Source organism: Erinaceus europaeus, chromosome 20, assembly GCF_950295315.1.
Source record: "Erinaceus europaeus chromosome 20, mEriEur2.1, whole genome shotgun sequence".
NCBI classification, from domain to species: Eukaryota; Metazoa; Chordata; class Mammalia; order Eulipotyphla; family Erinaceidae; genus Erinaceus; species Erinaceus europaeus.
Genome location: NC_080181.1, coordinates 8,409,549 through 8,433,873, shown reverse-complemented (window position 1 = coordinate 8,433,873; position 24,325 = coordinate 8,409,549). Strand labels below are relative to the sequence as shown.

Sequence of the window (24,325 nt, the reverse complement as noted above, 5' to 3'; positions counted from 1 at the left end):
CAGGGCTGACTGGATATCAGATAGAGGCAAAGAGAGAAGGAACCACAGCTCCAGCTTTCAATCCTGAGTTGCATGCCCGCCAAAGGGTATGCAGATGTGTTATCAGAACCCTTTTGAATTTCTAACCAGGTAAGTGTAGCTCAAGAATTAGGGTTTGTTTTAAAATTTCTTTATTGGGGGATTAGTGGTTTACAGTCGACAGTAAAATATAATAGTTTGCTAACATGATGCCAACCGGACTTCCCTGGGCAGACAACCCCATCAGTGTGTCCTGGGACCCCACTTCCCCAGAACCCCAGGGAAGGAGAGAGACAGGCTGGGAGTATGGATCAACCTGCCAATGCCCATGTTCAGCAGGGAAGCAATTACAGAAGCTAGACCTTCCACCTTCTGCATCCAATAATGTCCCTGGGTCCATACTCCCAGAGGGATAAAGAATAGGAAAGCTGTCAGGGGAGGGGATGGGATACGGAGATATGGTGGTGGGAGTTGTGTGGAGTTGTACCTCTCTTATCCTATGGTCTTGTCAGTGTTTCCTTTTTATAAATAAATAAATATGATAGTTTGTACATGCATAATATTCTCAGTTTTCCATGTAACAATTCAACCCCCACTAGGTTCTCTTCTGCCATCAGGTTCCAGGATTTGTGCCCTCCCCCCAACCCCAGAGTTTTACTTTGGTGCAATAAATACACCAATTCCAGTCCAAGTTCTGCTTTGTGTTTTCCCTTTTGATCTTGTTTTCAACTTCTGTCTATGAGTGAGTGAGATCATCCCATATTCATCCTTCTCTTTCTGAATTAAGGTTTTTTAACAAGTTGTCAAACAATACAGATGCTGCTGGTGCAGGGAGCAGACTTTGGAATGCTTATTTTAAACTATAAATATTGTGATATAATAAAATCCAGTCTCTGCCTGTGATCCCTGAATTCTCCTTCCCTACTTATTCCCATTTTTCTCCAGCTGCCTGTTGATTTACCAGCTATACATATGTAGCCCAGCTTCAATTGAACATACTTTCCCACTTTTTTGTCTCTAGATGTTTGCGTGGGTTACTCCCCTTATATATCTCTGTTTAAATGTCATAGTCACCCCAGTATCTACCTACAGTCTTTGTCTACTTTCAGAATCTATTATTTCTGTTTATAGTGCTTATCATTAATTTAGATTTTCTTATTTTTATTTGGCCATTCACATATGTGTGTGTATGCACACAAATTTTTTTTTTGCCAGCTAGCACTACTCAGTTCTGGTTAATGACGCTACCAGGAATTAAAGCTGAGACCTTGCTTCAGGCATGAAAGTCGTTTGTATCAACACCGTACTATTTCCCCAATCACATTCTCCATACTTTTGTTTCTTCTGTATCCTCAGGCCACTGTAAATGCTTGATATTTAGGTGAGGAGTCTGAATAAATTGCTCTCTAAAGCTGTGTACATTGAAGTATGTACATAGTGGGTTGAAGAGTACATTATGCTAAGGGGAGGGATACACTGAGGGGTGAAACTAACTCCAGAGACCACAGCACTTTTAAAATATGCACTTGTAGCCTCCAAGTACAGGACTTTTTCTTGTATACCATGAGTCTTACTGCTTTTTTGGGCATAGTTTTCCATTTTTTGTTTAATTTTTGATATTGTATATTAGATCAACTTTGGCAAACACTAGAAGAAGAAGATCAACTTTGTGGTGAATTTTGATTACTATATAATCACTGTGCATACTCACTTGGATTGCTTTTTTTTCCCATGTATCACGACTTCTCTCTTCAACCTAAAGCAAGACAAGGAGGCACTTAGATCTTTATGATAGTCTTTCTTTAACTCAAACTTCTAAGGAATGGGTTAGGTTTTGGGGCAGTATTAGGTAAAAAGAAAGTTGAGAAACAAAACATATGTGACGACAGCAGGCTTCTCCTTAGGAACTAAAAGACCCTGAGAACTGAGGGACATCTGATTCATGATAACGTTTTTATGATGTGATTATTTTCATTGTTTGTACCCTTTCTTTTCTTTCTCTTTCTTCTGTAGTAGAGATTAGAGAACTTAGAAAACATGTGCTGTTATAGATGATTAGATTTGTAGTTCTTTTATGCTTTTCAATGCTCTTAGCTAGGTTACATAACATCCCCAACTCAGTTCTCTCATTTTTAAAATGTTAATAATAGGAGGTTTTGGGTGAAGATTTCAGGAAATATTAGTGATTATATACACTAAGTTAAAAATAATTTGTATAGTGTTTGGTACATAATAGTAATCAATGTGCTAGTTGAATCATTATGGCTGTTAAAGCCTGACTCTGGTGCATATTTTTTGGGGCCAATGCCTCCCCCTTTTAAATTCATTTTAGGCAGAGACCGAGAGACATAAAGGGATGATACCACAGCACTGCTTGACCACTCATTAAACTTCACTTGGTGGTGCTTCTGTGTGGTGCTGGGGGGCACAAACCAGGGCCCTCACACATGGCGAATTATGTGCTCCATTGTGTAAGCTATTTTCCAACACTTATGCACTTTAACCAAATTAATTCCTCTTGTTTTCTTCCCCTTTATCTTCCTGTTGTATTATTTCCTTTTCTCCTCTGAGTCTTTGAGAAGTTGGAATCAGCTATTTAGTGTCAAAAATCGAAACACTTCCAGATTATGTTCTTACTATAACTTTCTTCCTATAGTTTGTACCTTTAAACTTCTTAGCCTAAATGTTTTCATTCATGTTTATGCCCTATAACTCCTACTGGTTAACCTGTAGCTCACAAAAATGGATTATTAAGGCAGGACAGACAAAACAGATTTCTTTAAAACTATGATTGAAAAACACATAATTGGGGTCAAGCAGTGGTGCACACATTACAGTGCACAAGGACCCAGGTTCAAGACTCTGGTCCCCACCTACAAGGGGGGAAAGCTTCACAAGTGATGAAACAGGGCTGCAGGTGTCTCTCTGTTTCTTTCCCTATCTTCCCCTCCCCATCTCAATTTCTCTGTTTCTATCCAATAATAAGTAAACAAAAATGAAGTCATTTTAAAAAAGGAAAACTCATAATAGTCCTTTTGAAATGTAATTCACTCATTCTACCATTTAAATTTTAAAGAAGTGTATATTTAGGGGCTGGGTGGTGGTGCACTGTTTTAGAGCACATGTTATAGAGCACAAGGACCTGGGTCAGAGCCCCTGGTCCCTACCTGCAGGGGGAAAGCCTTGCAAGTGGTGAAGCAGGGATGCAGTTATGTCTCTGTCTCTTTTCCTCCCTACCTCCCTCTACCCTCTTGATTTCTGATAGTATCTATCCAATAAATAAAGATAATAAAAATTAAAAAATATATATTTAGAAATATGCCATTCATTTTGTGTACTTTTTTTTTGCCATAGTAGACATTCCCATGCTAATATCATGACTAGAATTCCTGTCAACCTTCTATTAGTCTGTGACACCATTTCCTATAGTTGTCTAAAATTAAATTTGATTACTCCAGTGATCACCAATAATTCCCTGTGTTTACTTTATATAGTTAACCTTCTGTTTTTTATTTTGACAACTGAATAGGAATTGGACTTGAATATTTTCAGTAGAACATTAGAAGTGGAAATAATGATTAATGAACCCTGATTGTTCTGAGAAACAGATTTCAATGTTATTACTCATGGTTTCATGATTAGACTTTGTGACTATAAATTATTTTCTCTAAAAGGAGATCTGATTTCTTTTTCAGATATTTATGTAGAATCACTAACTTATTAAATAGAAGCCAGCTAGAGGAAAAACAACAACAACTAGTGCCTAGTTATTGTCCTCTATATTTGAGAAAGTATACTGTTCACTTTACCTATGGTATTTACTTTTAGCCCTTTATTTCATAGGATCATTATATTAAGTTCATTTTACAGATAAGGGAATTATGGCTGTGTACAAAAGAGTCAGTTCAGGTTCACTCTCTGAAAATGGTGAGATGGATTTGAAATGGGTATGCAAGCACAAAATCTTTCTGTTCTTTATCCATGGCTATGTCTAGCATGCTGGGAGGAATTCCCTTCATTACAAGCTTGGGAAGATTATTGCATTTTCTGATAGTTTTGGGGAACAGAAATCCCATTTCAGTCCTATTTCAGATCTAATTCTCACATCCTGTCTCTCTCTTCTGCACATACACTGCATGAGTCAAGCCTAGTCTGAGAACTTGGAATACACTACAGAGAAGGTGGAACATTCTTTTTTCTCTTCTCCAGGTCACTCCTTTCTAAGCCTGTTTCTCTTTTCATGTGTTGTGTGAGGCAAGAATAAAATGGAAAATTCCAGAAAATTTAAAATTCACTGGTGTTCATGAGAACTCTAGGTTGTCATGCCCTCAGTGAAGATGCATTGAATGCTGATACTCTGCAGCTCTGGGTGCCAAGGGTGACTCCATTGTTTGGAGTGGAATCCTGCGCCCTAGCCACCAGTGTTTTCTCCATTAGGAGAGCAGTGGGGCAGGACAAGAACTTCCTTCTTGATAGTACCATCTCCCTAAATCATGAGAAACTCATACTTTTTGTCTTGCCAAATGGTGGGATTGTATACTACTTTCAGTTTGATTCTCTTTCATTTTCTTGTCAATAACTTTCAGAAACCTTCTTCCTTCACTCGGACACTGAGAGACACCAAGAGTCCCACTCCTCTGTAGGTGTACACTGAAGAGCGAGCCAGGGGGAGCACTCTGTACAAAGACTCCCTTTTCTCCTGGAGGAGAGGAAAAAGCAACCACAATCTCTGCATAGGTCACCTAATCACTTTTCTGAAGATTCCTTTTAACTTTTTTTCTTTTTCTTTGCTTCTGTGAGCTGGTGGTAGGGTGGCAGTGTTAATGCCTATTCAGTCACTTCTCAAATTCTAAAGTTGGTCTGTGGTTTCTTGGCCACGACTTAGGATGTGGGAGTGTGACTCCTGTTGTCTTCTTTGTGCCTGAGTTCTGATTCAGAAGCAGCTAGAAAAGATATGCACAGGAATTTGGCCATTCAGTCCTTGCAGGAGCTCTAGGAGCAGTCTCCGCTTTATGAGTGAAGAAAGCTAGTCTGACAACGACTCAGCCACTTGCTGAAAGCCCCACAGATGGAAAGCAGGAAAACTGTGCCTCCAAGTGCATTGCTGGTTACCCAGGTTCTGTGCTGCTGTCTGCATGACAGCCACGTTGACTCTCTGTGCAGTGGACTGCAAGTGGACCACATCAGTCCTGCTAACTTTCCTTTTTCTAGGAGACCTCCTTTCAGAAACAGATTACTAGAAGAGCTCAGATGAGGAAGCAGTAGCTGCATAAAGCTGATAGATATACTGGTTCTCCTGATTTTTTTTTTTTTTAACACATGGAACTTGTTAATGATTGCCTTAGTTGCCAGGTGCACACTTCTAAAGTTAAGTGTTGAACTTGGTTGTGCCCTGAAGTATCAGCTAAGCTTAAGTGTGATTCCTTTGAGAGCATAGACTACCTGTGCTGTGTGTATATCTGAGTGTATTCACAGAAGCTGATTTTGTTTTCTTCTTAGTTACAGAGATGCAGAAAAGAATTTCCACAATATCTCTAACAGATGCTCCTATGCAGACCACTCCAACAAAGAGGAATTTGAAGATGTCTCAGGAATTCTTCAGTGTACTGCTAATGTACTTGGTAAGTATATTAATTATATGTTTAGGATTGAGAGAGGATGCATGATGGAGAGAAGGGAAAATTAAGGTGTAAGTGCTCTATTTTTACTAAATAGAGCTTTGGATGCTCTGGAAAATGGAGACCATGACCTTTAAGATACTTAATTTTAATTGTCCTTAAGAGGTCTGAGTGGAAATTACTTGGAGACTAGAAAACATGATAGCAAAAACATTGACCTTTCAGGGAAATATTAAATAGCTATCCTAGTACCACTTGCTTCATGTAATGCAATTTTTGGGGTCTTACCCTCAGTTGAGATTGTGAGGTTTTCTTCTCAGTGCCCAAATGACGACTTACATTATTATTACTCTGCTGTTTCTAGGAGGACTGGTTGGGATTGTAGAGTGACTCAGTTGAACTTACAGTAGACTTGACAAAGCTGGTGCAAGGCAACAGGTTGTCTGTTGTGGTCTTTGTGCCTTGTGTGGAGGGGAGTGTCCACCTTGAAAATATTAGTATTTGTGACAGGAGTTATTTGGGGGTGTCCCAATATGTCCCAATAAAGGGTGCTTTTGTAAATTACTCTGGAGGACTGGGTAAAGGCGCACTTCATTACTTTTAATTATACAGCCTTAAGTAATTCGTAAGTGATGCATAATGTGTTATACTACCAGACCTTCTTGATGATGCTTATATAAAAAAATATCTTTGAATTTTTTTTTTAAGACTCCATGAAGCTGTGGGTACAGTAAATCCCAGTGACAAGCTCCAGACAGAACACAGTATTGTCTCCCCTGTTTGTCTTTCTGGGAGAGTCCTGGGGCCCTGCTGGGATCCCAGCTGAGGGGAGATTGCGTCCCCCCCGCAACCCAGGCTAGTTCCTCAGGCAGGGTCTTCCTGATAGCACGGACTCCATGCTGAGCCCTCAGCTGGCCTCTAGCTTGGAGCTGGGCATTCTGCTGCTTGGATATCTCACTGGGCTGAAGCCTGAAGAGTGACCCGGAAGCTGAGTTTGGACTGTAGTTAGGTCATAGATCCAATAGCAGTAAGGGGTGGCAGGGTAGACAGTATTTCTCAGGGTCTGTATTTGGCAACCATGAAGAATTGCCCCAACAAAGAATGCTGTTAATTTTCTTTTTGAGGTCGTGAGCTGTGGGAGGAATTTCAGGGCTCTGCTCCCCAAACTTCAGAACCTAGTTGTATCTGAAGTTGAAAGTCCTGCGTTCAGGGACAGCAGGTGCCTTCAATGAATGTAATCTCAGCCAACGCCAGAAGGGCAGGAGCACGTGCTGCTCATGAAGCCAGCTGAGAGGGCCTTTCTTATGTGTGTGTATATACTTATATATATAGGAGGTCACAAGTGAAACCCTTTCATGTTTAACAAACGTGCTTCCTGGGCTCTCCATTCACAAGGCTCTAACAGCAGCTGAGACAGTGGTAGCCCCTTGGGTCACACCAGTTGTTGTCACTGCCTGGACCAGGCTCTGCTCCAGCATTTGCAGGAACTGTCCCCAGACTGACCAGGTATCCTTCCTTCAGCCCAGCCTCCACAGGGGTTTGCTATTCATGTTTCCCTATGGTCTGCTGTGTCTGCCTGCTCCCAGGACAGCCCCTTCCCCCTACTGCTCCCTCTCCTGTAGAAAAGGCTGCCTGACTGTTTACCCTTCTCCTACCAGAACAGCCGCCAGGTACTCTCTCAGCCAAAGTGTGAGCTCTGAGTCTCCAAAGCAGGGCTCATGTCACAGCCTTCCTCTTCTTGGTCACAGTGCCTACCTGTGTGACCTGGAAATTGTAATGGTCGCCTGGTCAAATGAAGCATCTGTGAGGACTCAGTGAAGAGTCTGTACTGTGGGATGGAAACATTGTCATCTGATCTAGGATTTAGGTGGTATTGGGGAGTCAGACGGGATGAATGGGGAGAGTTGAGGGAAAAAGCTGATACGAGTTATAAGTTGGAGGGATGGGATGGGGGAAATGTCATTCCACAGTAGGACAGGAGTCAAATAGAAAGTGCAAAGATTGTCTCTTTTAATCAACACCAATTGTTTGCTAAGTGTTAAAGCATATTATTATTATTATTATTATTAATTTTGCCTCCAGGGTTATCACTGGGGCTTGGTGCCTGCAATGAATCCACTGCTCCTGGAGGCTGTTTTTTCCCTTTTTGTTGCCTTTGTTGTTGTGATTGTTATTGTTGTTATTGCTGTCATCGTTGTTGGATAGGACAGAGAGAAATCAAGAGAGGAGGGAAGACAGAAAGGGGGAGGGAAAGATAAACACCTGCAGATCTGCTTCACAACTTGTGAGGTGACTCCCCCTGCAGGTGGGGAGCCAGGGGCTTGAATCGGGATCCTTAAGCCAGCCTTTGTGCTTCATGCTATGTGCGCTTAATCTGCTGCACTACCGCCCATCCCCTGGCAAAGCATAGTTTTATTGATTAAACATTTTTTTCCCACTAGGGGTTTTGCTGAGGCTTAATTCCTATATAACTCGGATGGCTGTGTTTTTAATAGAGGCTAGGAGGCAGAGATAAGGGAGACAGAGAGAAAGGAACATAATGACATCACTACCTTGCTGCTAGTTAAGCTTCTCTCTGCAGATGGGGGTAGGAGACCTGAAGCCAGGCCCTTTTGCAAAAGAATATGTGCAGTCTACTTGGTGAGCCACCACCCAGCACTTTGATAACATTTTATCCTGCCTTTGCTGGATGATTTTGCTCAGACTAATTGAGAGGGAGAGGAATTATTAAAGTTCTGGTTTTTTTCCTTAATTTTTTTTTCTATTTATTGCTGTTATTGTTGCTTTTGTTATTGCTGTTGTTGTTATTGTTGCTGGATAGGACAGAGAGAAACCGAGAGAAGGGGAAGACAAAGGGGGAGAGAAAGACAAACACCTGCTTATCTGCTTCACTGTGAAGTGACCCCCCCCCCCCCCGCAGGTGGGAAGCCAGGTGCTCAAACTGGGATCCTAGAGCTGATTCTTGTGCTTAACCCTCTGTGCTAGCACCTGGCCCCGAGTTTTCTGTTTTAAAGCTCTAAAGCTGTCCTGTTGAAGTGGTGTTTTTTTTTTCTTCTCCCAAATTTTAGTATATTTAAATTCAGAGTTGGGGTTATGTTGGTATTGTATGAGGTTCTCTGTAGGGAACGTGCTTTTTTGGGGGGGGTGGTGGAGAGAACCTTTGGAGTTTTGACATAGGTATTTACTTGTAATAATCTGTCAAATGCCACAAATTCCAGAATCTAGCTAGTATAGGACTTTATCACTTTTTTAAAATAAGAGATAGTTTACTTGTTTGTCAGCTTGTTTGTGCTTTTTGTTTTTATTGTGGTTTAGAGTATGTGTGTACGAGTCATTCCTTGTTGATTAAACAGTGAAGAATTAGCCCCGGGTTGGGTTAAAATTGCTCTAATTATGTTATATAGCTGTTTATGAATTGCAATATTTTTAATATCTAGCACCTTAAAAAACTGTCTGGTGCAATGCCACTTACCATTAGTGAATTAAGATTGATGTAATTCTCATTACTGTAGCTTTATGACTGGAGTTTCCTCTGCCATAGAATATTTCCAGTATTTTAGTAGAAGAAGCTTGGATCTTAAGATACTAGTATAGTGGTTTAGTGCAAACACCCAAGCCACTCCCTGCTGTTGACCTGCAGTGACTTAGTCTTTCCGTACCTCTTTTTTAGCTAAAGCACTGCTCAGCTCTGGTTTACAGTGGTGCCAGGGATTGAATCTGAGAGCTCAGAGACTCAGGCTTAAAAGTCACTTGCATAACTGTTAGGCTGTCTCCTCATCCCACTTTACATACCTTTTTATTTTTATTTTTTTTGCCTCCAGAGTTATCGCTGGGGCTCGGTGCTAGCACTACACATACACTGCTCCTGGAGGCTATTTTTCCCCTTTTGTTGCCCTTGTTGCGGTTATTATTGTTATTGTTATAGCTGTTGTTGTTGTTGGCTAGGACAAAGAAATTGAGAGAGGAGGGAAAGACAGAGAGGAAGAGAGAAAGACACCTGCAGACCTGCTTCACTGCTTGTGAAGTGACCCCCCTGCAGTGGGGAGCTGAGGGCTCCAACTAGGATCCTTGAGCCAGTCCTCACACTTCATGCCATGTGCACTTAACCCACTGCGCTACTATCCAGCCCCTTTACATACTTCTTATGTATAATTTGTAAAATGGGCTCTATTACTATATACTTTCAAGGGTTTAATTAAGATCAAATATTTTATGCAAAGTACTGAAGTATAGTCTGACTACAAATGTTATGTAAGTGACATCATTCTTGAATATGCAGAAAATAGTATTTGCATCAGACCTGGAGGCCACTATTACCATTTTTTGGGAAAGGAAGCTGATATTGCTATGAAATGTAAGGTTTCTGTCACTATTGAAAAGCCACAGGACAGGATTTCAACCCAGATCATTGATTCTATATCCCACCAGCTCCTCCTTGCTGCTTCATTGCTGCCTTCCACAGTTTGTACAAAGTTCTCAAAACTCTAGATCTGAGTTAGGAAAATTGTCATGACCAAGCATTTTACTAGGTTCCTTTCCATTTCTGTGTACTTGGGTTTCCTGATTATATGCAGTAAGTAGTGTCAGATATATCTGATTAATTCTCATCAGTGTTGAGGTGAATGTAGTTTCACTGTAATTTGGATAATTTCCAGTTTAGAAATGGTATGTTTCCTTTAGATTTCAGGTGTTGACAGTGCCAGTTAAGGGTGGTGGTGTTAGTCTTGATGACACAAGCATGCTTTCACAATTATGCTGTAGAAAACACAATGCCACTTCTGTTAATCTGCAAGATTTCAAGTTCATCTTGATATATAGGTGGCTTAATTTAATGATCATCATCCCTGGCCCTGCACAAATCCTACAAAAGGCCATATTTCTAATGTCACTAATTCATTTAGCTGAGGTAACAATACTACATGTTTTTGGTGTATACTTTCATATTCATCCAGTTGTACTGTACTACACTACACTGCATATATATATATATATATATATATATATATATATATATATATGTTTTCTGGGTTTTTTTTAAATTTTATTTTTCCATGAGGGAGGAGTTATTATATCATCCAAGTTTTTTTTCTTTAGTTTCTTATTTATAAAAAGGAAACACTGGGGGTCGAGTGGTGGCGCAGTGGGTTAAGCGCATGTGGCGCAAAGTGCAGGGACCGGCGAAAGGATCCCGGTTCGAGCCCCCGGCTCCCCACCTGCAGGGGAGTCTCTTCACAGGTGGTGAAGCAGGTCTGCAGGTGTCTATCTTTCTCTCGCCCCCCCTCTGTCTTCCCCTCCTCTCTCCATTTCTCTCTGTCCTATCCAACAACAAAGCAACGTCAACAATGGCAATAATGACGGCAACGAGGCTGCAACAACTAGGGCAACGAAAAGGGGGAAAAATGGCCTCCAGGAGCAGCGGATTCATGGTGCAGGCACCGAGCCCAGCAATAACCCTGGAGGGAAAAAAAAAAAAGGAAACACTGACAAAACCATTGAACAAGAGGGGTACAACTCCACACAATTCCCACCACCAAATCTCTCTATCCTATCTCCTCCCCTGATAGCTTTTCTATTCTTTATCCCTCTGGAAGTATGGACCCAAGGTCACTGTAGGATGCAGAAGGTGGAAGGTCTGGTTTCTGTAGTTGCTTCCCCGCTGAACATGGGCGTTGACTGGTCGATCCATACTCCCAGCCTGCCTCTCTCTTTCCCTAGTGGGGCTGGGTTCTGGGGAATCAAAGCTCTAGGACACATTGGTGGGGTTGTCTGTCCAGGGAAGTCTGGTTGGCATCATGCTAGCATCTGGAACCTGGTGGTTGAAAAGAGATTTAACATACAAAGCCAAACAAATTGTTGACCAGTTGTGGACCTAAAGGCTGGAATAGTGCAGATGAAGAGTTGGGGGGTGGGTGTCTCCATTTTGTTGATAGCTAGTAGGCATATTTTAGTTATATTACAAAGGGCCTGTGGCTATACTAGTGTTTTTTTTTTTTTTTTTTTTTTTTTGCTTGAGCCTGATATCTGATATTCAGGTGAATCCTAATTATTGTCTGGGGAGGTGATTTCATGGCTGGCAGAAGGACCAGAAAGCTGGATCATGGAAGAAAGTAGCTCCCAAATGTGGGAAAGGTATATAAATATTGTTGACTAAACCCTATCAATTTGATGTGCTCTGGGGCCCATATTCAGCTTAGGAGCCTATGCATCCCTGTAGCTCTGAGCTCACATTCTGTGGTCATGAGTAGGAACATTCCAAGCTGCCCTAATATCAGGACCCATCTTCCTCAGCTGTAGCATAGAGTATATTGTCCATCCTCCCTTTGGAGGATGGAACATTCTCTACCATTGTTGATCCAAGTTGAGGGCAAGGTCCTAGGGGGGCCCACAAAGGGGTCTATTCCTGATAGGGTGTTGTTCCTGATAGAAATGACCGGTAACAATGGAGAGAGGGATTTATTCAAGGTCTAGGCCCATCATGTCTGTTTGGGAATCTCAGGACTCCCTGAATAGGGCTCCACCTGATGGAATGGCCTGATAGTGACTAAAGAGTCATCATTAAAGTATGCCAGTCTCTTGCCCTTATTCAGTATTTGCAGTCCTTGCTTTGATGAAATTAGCTATGGAGTGAATGAGAGAACTGTAATAGGAAGTAGGTAAGGAGGGTATCTAAGTCTAAGTAGACTCTATTTCATTAGGAACTTCATACTGACTCACTGCAGACTATTGTGTATTTTTGTTTTCAGGTATATATTCTGCCCTAATTTATGGATATATGTGAACCTATGCTCTATCTTAAGGGACCTGGTTTATATCTAGGTTTTGGGACTTTGTTAGGAAGTGAACCTCCTGGAATGGAATTAGAGAATACTATGAAAGGAGAGGTGTTACCTGAGTAATGAGAGTGAAGGGTTGACATTCCACGCCTGACATTTCTGGACACAGTCTGAAGTGAAGCATGCTGAGGCGGCATCCAAGTTTTAAGTCTTGGTCAGTCTGTGCGTGAATGTGTGTGTGTGTGTGCGTGTGCGTGCGTGTGCGTGTGTGTGCGTGTGCGTGTGTGTGCGTGTGTGTGTGTATTTGCCTCTTGGGGTTATTGCTTGGGCTTGTTTCTTAAACTACGAATCCACTGCTCCTGGTGGCCAGCCCCCCCCCCCCCCCATTTTATTGGCTAGGACAGAAGGAAATTGAGAGGGAAGGGGAAGACAGGGGAGAGAAAGATATGCAGATTTGCTTCATCGATTGTGAAGCGATAACACTGTGCACCACCACCTAGTCCCCTTTTCTAGTCTTTTTAGTTTAAAAAAACTTAATTTCCAGTTTGAGCCCCTGGTCCCCACCTACAGGGGAAAAGCTTCACAAGTGGTGAAGCTGGGCTGAAAGTGTCTCTCTCCCTCTCTACCTCCCCCTTCCTCTTGACTTCTGGCTGTCTCTATCCAATAATAAATAAAGTTAATAAAAAATACGTAATTTTCTTTAATTAAAAAAATGGTGAGAGACCAGAGCACAGCTCAGCTCTGGCTTATGGCTGAGTATTGAACCTGTGACCTCAGAGCCTCAGACATGAAAATCTTTTGCAGAACCATTCTGCTTCAACAGTAGCTTCTTGAACTGGGCAATGTGCACTTAATGTGTGAATTGATATCACCTTCCGTTTTTAAAATATTTTATTTTTTATTGGAGAGAGACAGAGAAATTGAGAGGGGAAGATAGAGAGGGAGACAGGGGAGTCGGGCTGTAGCGCAGCGGGTTAAGCGCAGGTGGCGCAAAGCACAAGGACCGGCATAAGGATCCCGGTTTGAATCCCGGCTCCCCACCTGCAGGGGAGTCACTTCACAGGCAGTGAGACAGGTCTGCAGGTGTCTGTCTTTCTCTCCCCCTCTCTGTCTTCCTCTCCTCTCTCCATTTCTCTCTGTCCTATCCAACAACGACAACAACAATAATAACTACAACAATAAAACAAGGGCAACAAAAGGGAATAAATAAAATTAAAAAAAATTTAAAAAGAGAGGGAGACAGATACCTGCAGCCCTGGTTCACAACTCATGAAGCTTCCCCTCTGCAGATGGGGACCAAGGGCTTGAACCCGAGTAACTTGCACATTGTAATGTGAACACTTAACCCAGTGCCCCACTACCTGGCCGCATTGCCTGCCTTTTTTTTCCAACTTGAATTATCAGTACTATTATTTTGTTACTACTGAGCTGCTGTGCTTTCACCTCTTGAAGAACATTTAGGTTGATTCCATTTTTTTGCAATTATCAATAAACCTGATATAACGATATATGATTATTGTACTTTTTTTTTTTAGCTTTATAAGAAATTACCAAGATGGCTGTGGTATTCGTTCTTTGCTATATGTTAGTATTGTTGAGGCATTGCCATTCTAGCTAATGAGTCTTTTCCTTTGGCGGTTTAATAAATAGAACAGTGCTGCTATCTTCTTGTAATTTCATTATATACAAATTATAACTCAGAATTTTGCTGTCTTCTTTTCTCACTCTGAGCACTTTTCAAAATATCATGACTGAATTTAGAAACAGCTTAAATTCTTAGTCACAGCAGACATTGTCCATGGTTCTGATAGCTAAAATAATTCTTGATTTGGTAAAAATAACACCCTGGAAGGGATACCTGCATAAAAACAGTGGGGAAAGAAATCTTTAAGGCACTTGGGTATATCATTGAGGTAATAAGATGTGTAATTCTGTTTGATGAAAATGTTCACAAATACAGGATGTCACAAGCAATCTTTATTTAAAGCCTGTGCTCACTGACTTCCCAGTTTACTATAGTTTGAGTTCCTTTTGGCTTTACATTGCCAATGGATCACACTCATATTACTGTTCATTTTTTCTCATGAGTTGATTTCTTAAGCCTTTTAAAGATCTCCTGTTGCTTTTTTTTTTTTCTTAGGAAATAATATCACTCCCACTTAATATCTGCAAATTCTTAGCATGGGAAAATTTTCTCTCTGACTTAGATAAGCATAAAACTAATCTTAAATTTTATGTAAAAAAAAAGCCTGCAAAGAAATGGTTATTATCAAGTTTGTTGATAATTGCAAAAAAAAGGAAAGCAGCCTACATGCCCTTCAGGAGCTGAAAGCATAAGCAAATTGCATTACTTGCAAATGACAGCATAATAACTTAGTAGTAATGGAGTAATAGTGAATCAAAGAAATAAAGTAATTTTTATTTTAATATGACTGAGTCTAGACTCCCAGTTCCTATTCTGTCAGGCATATATATATATATATATATATATATATATATATATATTTAAGAAAGGATTAACAAAACCATAGGGTAGGAGGGGTACAATTCCATACAATTCCCACCACCCAATCTCCATTTCCCACCCCCTCCCCTGATAGCTTTCCCATTCTCTATCCCTCTGGGAGCATGGACCCAGGGTCATTGTGGGTTGCAGAAGGTAGAAGGTCTGGCTTCTGTAATTGCTTCCCCGCTGAACATGGGCGTTGACTGGTCGGTCCATACTCCCAGTCTGCCTCTCTCTTTCCCTAGTAGGGTGGGTCTCTGGGGAAGCTGAGCTCCAGGACACATTGGTGGGATCTTCAATCCAGGGAAGCCTGGCCGGCATCCTGATGACATCTGGAACCTGGTGACTGAAAAGAGAGTTAACATACGAAGCCAAACAAATTGTTGAGCAATCATGGACCCAAAGCTTGGAATAGTGGAGAGGAAATGTTAGGGGGGTACTCACTGCAAACTCTAGTGCAATTCTGCTTTCAGGCATATATTTTGCAGTAGTTTACGGATACATGTGAACATATGCTCTCTCTCACAGAAACTGGTGTATTTCTAGGTTTTGGGACTTTGTTAGAAAGTGAACCACCTGAGATGGAATTAGAGTATACTATGAAAGGAAAGGTCTCACCCGAGTAATGAAGCTGAAGGGTTGTCATTCCACACCTGAAGTCTCTGGACACAGTCTGAAGTGAAGCATGTTGAGGTGGCAATCGTTGTGTTGGTTAGGTTGTGATCGGCGGATGCAATATTATTTGATATGGATTGGGAGAGGCATACGGGAAAGTGGGCCCTATCCAAGGGTTCCAGGACTGGGGGAAGTAGGTAGGGGCTCTATAGTGGAGATGTGAGGTTCCTGCTGTCTTAGGGTTCAAAAAGACAATTGATAGTTAATGTTATCATCACATTATTTGGTAATTGGGTTAACTTTGAAAAGTCCTTTTGTTAGGGTTTGCTGTACAGTACCCAGTATCTTGTATATAGCTGTGCTATTGGATGCTTCTGATCTACTTGGTCTAGGCTTTTGAGAGAGTCTGCATATCAAATACACAGCCTATATATTAAAAAGATTTAAAAAAAACTTTTTATTAAGACGAGAACTAAGAGTAATTTTCATATATGAAAGAGGATGCAGCTTTGGAAATAATAGTAATTTTACTGTGATTAAGTAAACTTTCATTCTTTTGAGCAGCCTGTGCAGTGTTAACTACTACTGTTGTTGTAGTCCAGCCTCAGAAGGAGAAGGTAGTTGGAAGATAGCTAGTAATTGGGGTTGTGAAGGATTGGGTTTGGCTTCCCACATACAGAAGGAGGCTCTGAAGTGGCAGCTGTGTGCCCCTGGGGAAGTGGTGGAATTGAATGACATGGGGAAGAAGCATATTTAAATTAAGGGAGGAGGTGATGGTACCTCTGAAATTAACTAGTGAACTACATAGAGGTTTCAGTTGAAAGAAATCAGATGAAGTTTTCACAAGCAAATATTTTAATTTCTGTCTCTGTATTGATCAGCATTCAACATTGCCAATAATTAAGTTAAAAAGGAAAAGTCAGCTTTAAAAATGCTTTTCTCTGTCATATTTTTGTGATGCTTCTATTTTTTCCCCACCACGGTTATCGCTGGGGCTAGGTGCCTACATAAGCATTCCATCTCTTCCAGTGGCCATATTTTCCTTTTCCTTTTTTTTTTTTTTCTCTCTAGTCACTGGGACTCAGTGCTGGCATTCTGAATCCACTGCTTCTGCGACCAGTTTTTCCTTCCCATTTTATTTGATAAGACAGAGAGAAACTGAGAGAGAGGGGGAGACATAGGGAGAAAGGTAGACACCTGCAAATCTGTTTCACCATTTGTGAAGCATCCCCACTGCAGGTGTGTAGCAGGGGTTTGAACCCAGGTCCTTGTGCATATTACTATGTGTGCTTAACCAGGGTTACCACTGCCCAACCCCTGTCCTTTTTCTTTCTTTTTTGATAGAGACAGAGAAAAATGAGAGGGTGAGGGCAGGGAGAAAGGTGCCTGCAGCTCCAGTTCATTCATGAATCTTCCTCCCTAGGAGGTGGGGACTTGACCCTGGTACTTGTGCATAGTAATGTGTGCACTCAGCTTGGCCCCACTTTTAAGTTTTATGAAATATATGCTTTTACCCTTCTTAGGGAGATAAGTGTTGCACTATGGATCTGAATTCTGATGCCCAAAGTGATTATCTCTACCCCAGCCTCTAAAAAAGAGGATTCCACGAACACACACACACACACACACACACACACACACACACACACGACAGATACTTTGATTCATCATATTCAGGATGGCCAGGAATTTTTACATTTAAAAAGAATCAGATAATCCATATAATCCTGGTATACATGCATGAGTGAGTGACACCTTAGTCCCCAAACTGTTGGACTGGAAAAGTCACAATGTTTTTTGCATAGAAAAGCATAGAAAAATGTCACGACTTTTCCCACAACCCAATATATTTGTGATGAGCTCTATTTCTATATTATAACATCTAAGAAACTAGTTATTACTGATCTAAGTCCTTAGATCTGATCCATGGAATAATAAGTGCATACAGTACATTAAGGTTTACTGTATTGCAGGTTCTGTAGACAGCAAAATTAAAATTTTTTTGTTGTTGTTGTTCATTGTTTTTAAAAGTTTGTCTGTGATGTAAGGTTTTCACTTGAAATAAAGCTACCGTAGTTACAACAACAACAAAAAAAAATCCAAAAACTTTGTCTTCTAGGTTAACAGATAAACCATCTCACTATTAGTGGCCTAGGAAAAAACAGATTACATTGACTTTTGACATCTTTCTGAAAACTAGAAAGGAAATAGCAATATTCTGACAAAGCTTGAGAATGGACTGAGAGAAACCAGTGTGTTTTTATCCTTCCACTTTTAATTGTGACTTTCTGTGGTATACTAAAGAAGCACTTTGAAAACACTTTATCTTTCATTGTGTGTGATTCAAGATGTTAGGTCTCTGTAATATCTTGTCAAAGACCTGGATTTGCTTGACCTTTTGGATAGTACATTTTTGTTTGCTTTCAAATGTTAAGAAAAATCTCACATTGCCTTTTCTTTTTTTTAGGCATTAAAAAATGGTGAAGGTTTATGGCCAAAAAGCAGGCTTCAGATTGAGACATTTTTGCCTTGTTTCCCTTTGGATCAAATTTCCCAAGATTTCCTAGTAAGATGTCTGATGTCTGTAAGAATAAACTAAACCAAGGTGCTGTTTTTACCTCTTGCATTTCTTTTCTTTTTTTTTTTTTTAGTTATGCCTTGTGACATTTCTCCTTTCCATCTCTTTTCCTGAAAGGTGACCTCTGTCTCCTTTGCTCTCCCTGTCCAATTAATGTTGCTCTGTTTTTGGAACATGAGCCCTGAGATCTTGAGCACGGGCATGAAAGAGCCCAACCTGACTGAAGAAATGATTCTTTTTCAGGACTAAATTTAACATGAGAACAGAGAACAAGTCTTCATTTATAAGATCTATCTATGCATCTCAGTAAACCATTCACATCCAACTTAACCTTCCTCGTCTGCTTCAGCTTTATAGATTTGAGTTTTTGCTATTATTTTTCAGTCTGGCATTCTTTTTAGTAAATTTGTGGTACGTGCTCTGGTGTGCGAATAGCATACCTTGTGTAATGTTCTGTGGTAGACTATGAGGTACTTTTATTAGCATATTTTTTTGACTTTGTTGTTCCTCTACTAGTTTCTGCAAAAAGAAGGTCTAATACATACCGGCATGGCTTATCCTTTAACCACTGACATCTCGAACTTGAAAGTCAAATACTTAGTTCCTAGTTTGTACTTTTCACATTATCTTCATTTTCTATTTCTTCTCTAATGAGCCTTCTTGAATTTAAGTAAAATGCGAAGCACAAGTACTGTATACTGGGTGCTGACATTTAGGTTCTGATTCACTCAGGCAAGCAGTGTTGTAGATCTTAAATTGGTTCAGATCGTTGTGTTCTCTTTTTTTTCTCTTTGGGTCTCTTAAGCACTTATATTATGAGTCTTGTGTCAAAGACACAGTATTTTGTAAAATAATTTGTCCCAATTTAGTACCCTAGCGATTCATTTTACAATTACACTTATGCTGAAAATAATGTTATAAAAAGCCTCAGTGACAAAAGGCTGTAAATCTTTGTATTTTCCAAATAGCTCACATTTCAAATTTTATAATGACATGATGATATTTACTGAATACTATTTATCCTGACAAAAATTTGGCAACTACCAAGTCCTACTAAAAGGAAACAGTCAATTATAATATGATAAATCTACTTAGACAAACATTAAGCAGCTGCATAAATGAGAAGTATGTGAAAAGATTGTGCTACAGCCTGGGAAAATGTTTGTGGTGTTTGTAACTGCCCTGTTTGCCCAGGAAATAGCCTCCAGGCTGAAGACTTGAGCTCAGGAATGCTGCTGCTGGATAATGGCCCCAGGCTCAGCAACCTAGCCAGACATGTTCCACTAAGCTTATGGCCTGAGCAGAATCCTTTTAGCTTACAGCTGCACCCTCCTGCACTCTCTCTTCTTTCTTTCTTTTTTTCTTTAATTTTTTTTTTATTATCTATTTATTGGATAGAGACAACCAGAAATCAAGAGGAAAGGGGTTGATAGGGAGAGAGACAGAGAGACACCTGCAGCCCTGCTTCACCCCTCATGAAGCTTTCCCTCTGCAGGTGGGGACAGGGGCTCGAACCCAGGTCCTTGCGCATTGTAATACATGCGCTCAACCAGGTGCGCCACCACCTGGCCCCCCTTTCTTTCTTTCTTTCTTTCTTTCTTTCTTTCTTTCTTTCTTTCTTTCTCTCTTTCTTATTTTAAGGTAGCATGTGTTGTAGCTTATTTATACCAAGCAATTTACCTGGGAGGTTGTGATGAAAGTAGATGGGACAGAGGGACAGATTGAACTGCTGTATGCATGTACCTCAAGGAAGTGGAAAGTATTGCCTTTGTGTAATGAACTCTACCTCCCGGGTTGACCACCTTAGAGTCAGGCTGACAAGGGAGGGGCAGACCCTAGGTCTCAACTCTTCTTGCACTGAGCACAGTTCCCAGAGCAAGACTGAGTTGAGCTACAAGCACTCCCAGCATCCACGGGAGATGAAATAGTATATGGAACAACAACAACAAAACACACACACACACACACACACACACACACACACACACTTCATTCTTAAAACCTGATGTTTTTTTGTTAATGAAGCACATATTTTAAACCCTCATTAAAATATTTATTAATTAATTTAATAGGAAATTCGGAAAAAAAAACTTGGGAGGTGCCGGACAAACTTCGTGGGGCGGAGACAGACGACCCAGGACTCATGGTTGAGCTGTACGCAGTATCTCTATTCATGTAGAACGCAGCACGATCTAAGTCATCTAAGCTAAACTAAACTAACTGAAAACTCACAAACCTGTCCTTATATATACCGCCAAGTAGGGTGTAAACAGGATGTGACATAGAGAGGGTGGAGAGAAAAGTGACTGGTGAAAATCAGGGTGTGACAAGGAGAGGGAGTGGAGCAGGGGAGAATTCTACAACTGAACCACCAATGCCCTGGAGGGAGGGCGGTGCTTAGTTAACAGTGGTTATGTAAATAGAATACAGTGTTAAGCAGGGGGGATTAAATCAAATGAAACAGAAGGGGTTTTAGAAGCAGAATTAGAAGCATACCAACAGGGAGGTTGGTTTATAGTGTAGGTTTTTTTTTTCCCTGCAGGATTATTGCTGGGACTCACTGCCTGCACTATGAATCCGCTGCTCCTGGCAGCCATCTTTTCCCATTGTTGTTGTTGCTATTGTTATTGTTTTGCTGTTGTTGTTGTATAAAACAGAGAAATTGAGAGAGGAGGGACATACAGAGAGAGGAAGAGAAGGATAGACACCTGCAGACCTGCTTCACTGCTTGTGAAACGACCCCCCTGTAGGTTGGGAGCTGGGGCCTCAAACTGGGATCCTTGTGATTATAAAAGGCATAACAGTTAAATAACTTTAAATAACTATTAGCATTGGTTAACAGCTCTGAGTAAGCCCTCTGAGGATTCAAATTCTGTTCTCCTTCTGGCTTGTGGGGCCCACTTTGAGTAGCACTGGTAGCAGCAGGTGAAGGCAGAATCTATGCATTTGCACAGTGACTCCCATCCTGGCTTTCTTAGCCTTCACTGCAGGTATGAGAAATGATGGAGATACAAAGCCTGGGGACCACTGCTCCATGTGAACAATGCAATAGCTTGCATTTTAGAAGTGTGGGTCAGATGTGGGCACAGATTAGTTCGGGTCTGTGCATTCTTTGAATCTGTGTCCTGCTGCTGTTGGCTGGCAAAGGGAGGGAAACATGGATATGCTAGGGTGCTGAGAAGGAGGTTGGGCCTAGGAGGAGCCCGTCACCACCTGGTAGGTGCGCAGCCTGACAACAGTCACAGGGTGTCTGATCACACTTGTGCTGTCCCCGTCGATCCATTTCTTAGTTCTCATCTATAATAGTAAGAATTTACTGAGTAGCACCATCTACACTTAGTACTGTCATTTGGCACAACCTTCCTGTGCCCATGTTAAAAGTGAGGATTGGAGGTATAAAAAGCAACACTGGGTAAGCTACACACACACACACACACACACACACACACACACACACACACACACACACACACACGTGTGCCATATACACGGGAGAGAACACATGCTCTGTGTAGACATATGGTTGCACTTGCTTATTCACTGCTTAATCCTTTTATGTGCTCATTAAAAAGTTGCATGGCAGACAACATTGTGCTGAAATTAAGGCCAAAATAGTGGTCTTTGTAATGTATCTCTAAAACTTTATTGTTTATTACATCATAGCATATTCGTGAAGTTGAAGTAAACAATCCCTAGTTTTTTTTTTTTCCAAACTCTTAAGAATTTTTAGAATTGTCTTGAACAGTTTAACAATTGAAATATTTAGCTAGTCATTATAGCTCATAAAGAAGTTTACATATGATACATAAGTATAACTTTCCAGACCATGCAATTTTTCTTAGTTGACACAGTTACTTTAGTACTCTGGTAGACTTGAACACCATGTTTTCAGAATTAACAATCACTGTGCCTGAAAGTACAGGCAGGCTTCTTAAAGTAGAAAGAAATAGAAGTTGGTACAATGTTGTTTTCACAAAGTTTTGCCTTTGTTAGCTATAGTGAATTTGCTTGTTTTCTGTGTGATTTGTTGAGATTATGACACTGGATGTAGAACACAAGATTGCTATATTTATATCTACTTATCTTCTGGTAAAATAATCAAAATGTAAGTTAGGAAATTCTTTTTTTCTCTTCGATGTACAATGAGGATCCTGAATTATTGTAAGATAAACTCTCTAAGGTACAATAAGTATCTTGGAATATTTTTAGTGATGTGGAGTTGTTTTTTTTTTTTTTTGACATGTGGTTTTTATAGGCCAGTAAATACACTCAGCCTATTAGGAATTATTATAAGTTAAGTAAGAATTTGACAATTTAAATATAATTACAACACTGACATTTAGTTTGTATGTGTCAGAATTATTTTTTTATATATTTATTTCCTTTTGTTGCCCTTGTTTTATTGTTGTAGTTATTATTGTTGTTGTCATTGTTGGATAGGACAGAGAGAAATGGAGAGAGGAGGGGAAGACAGAGGGGGAGAAAAAGATAGACACCTGCAGACCTGACTGTTTGTGAAGCAACTCCCCTGCAGGTGGGGAAACGGGCTTGAACTGGGATCCTTACGCTGGTCCTTGTCCTTAGTGCCACGTGCGCTTAACCCTCTGCTCTACAGCCCGACTCCCAGAATTATTATTATTTAAAAAAAATTTTTTTTCCTCTTCCAGGGTTATTGCTGGGCTCGGTGCCTGCACCATGAATCCACCGCTCCTGGAGGCCATTTTTTTCTTCCCCCTTTTGTTGCCCTTGTTGTAGCTTCGTTGTGGCTATTATTATTGCCCTTGTTGACGCAATTCGTTGTTGGATAGGACAGAGAGAAATGGAGAGAGGAGGGGAAGACAGAGAATGGGAGAGAAAGACAGACACCTGCAGACCTGCTTCACTGCCTGTGAAGTGACTCCCCTGCAGGTGGGGAGCCGGGGGCTCGAACCAGGATCCTTACGCCGGTCCCTGCGCTTTGCGCCACATGCGCTTAACCCACTGTGCCACCGCCTGACCCCCCCAGAATTATTTTTTAAAGATACACTTTAATGGTGAAGTATGGACTTGACATATGAAGATATTTTAGTAAAGTAATTTTTAGTAATCAAAGCAGGAGGGCACAGTTTTATAAGCCAAGAAAGAAGATAGAATGCGGAGGGAAAGATAATCAAAAGGGCCAAGTGAAAGGGAAAACTGAAGTAAGGCTGAGTAAGATAAGGACCAATAGTACATGATGGTTTATGTGTTATTTTTTATTTGACAGGACAGAGAGAGACTGAGGGGTGGGAGAGATGGGGAGAGAGGTGGAGACATATTTGCAGCACTGCGTCACCACTTTTGAAACATCCCCTCTGCAGGTCTGGTGTGGGTACTTGCTTGAACCAGGGCCCTTGCACATGTTATGGTTTGTGCTCTACCAAGTGTGCCATTGGCTGACCTATTACATTCTGTTTTAATAATAATAAAAGCAGTTCCAGTTTGAGCATCAAACTTGCATCAGTTTGAGCAAGAGCCAAATCCCTGTGAATATTGTCTAAGAGAACCTGCCAGAAAAATGCTATTTACAGATGAGGCTGGCATTATTACATCGTGTGCAATGTACACGGAATAGTTAATCTTGCAGAGTGCTAGTGGCAGGTGGGTGGTGATATTTTATCTTAATAGGTTACTTTCTCTACTTATCTTGAACATCACAGCTATAAAACAAATTCATGTGAAAGGCTTCCTTATTAAAATTACCTGTTTTCACTTAGACTGTCCACTTTGATGAACTTTGTTAAACTTACCCCGTAACTAAACTTTCTAGTAAGATCTCAGAAATCTTTGATGTGCTTTGAATTTCTGTACAAACTATGGTTGTTAGCTTGGATGGTGGCTCATTGGTAAGGGAGGTCTTTCTTTTTTATATTTCATTTCTTAATGAGAGATATACAGAGAGAAAACACATAGACAAGAAACCTGCTCAGCTCTGGTTTATGGTGGTGCTAGGGATTGAACCTGGAACCTCAGGGCCTCTGGCATGAAAGGCTTTTTGCATAATCAATCTGCTGTCTCCCCAGCCCTAGGGATACCTTTCTTTTATGCATGAGATGTTAGATTGGATCCTAGACAGTACAGGGGAGCAATAAACAAAATATGTAGAACTCCAAGATGGTAGGTTAGTGCTCTGGAGTGCCCCTCTCCCCCCTCTTTCCCCCTCCCCATGTCTCCTGTCTTCCTTTCTCTCCCTCAGTCA

General features: G+C 40.8%; 1 protein-coding gene across 1 annotated transcript in view; it reads left to right on the top strand.

Annotated features, from left to right (window-relative positions):
* Positions 1–24,325, top strand: part of GUCY1A2 (guanylate cyclase 1 soluble subunit alpha 2) — a 204,435-nt gene that overhangs the window by 39,671 nt on the left and 140,439 nt on the right. Inside the window, exon 3 of the mRNA XM_007520679.3 lies at positions 5,518–5,639. Within this exon, the coding sequence (XP_007520741.2) occupies positions 5,518–5,639 (122 nt within the window). The remainder of the gene's footprint in view (positions 1–5,517; positions 5,640–24,325) is intronic.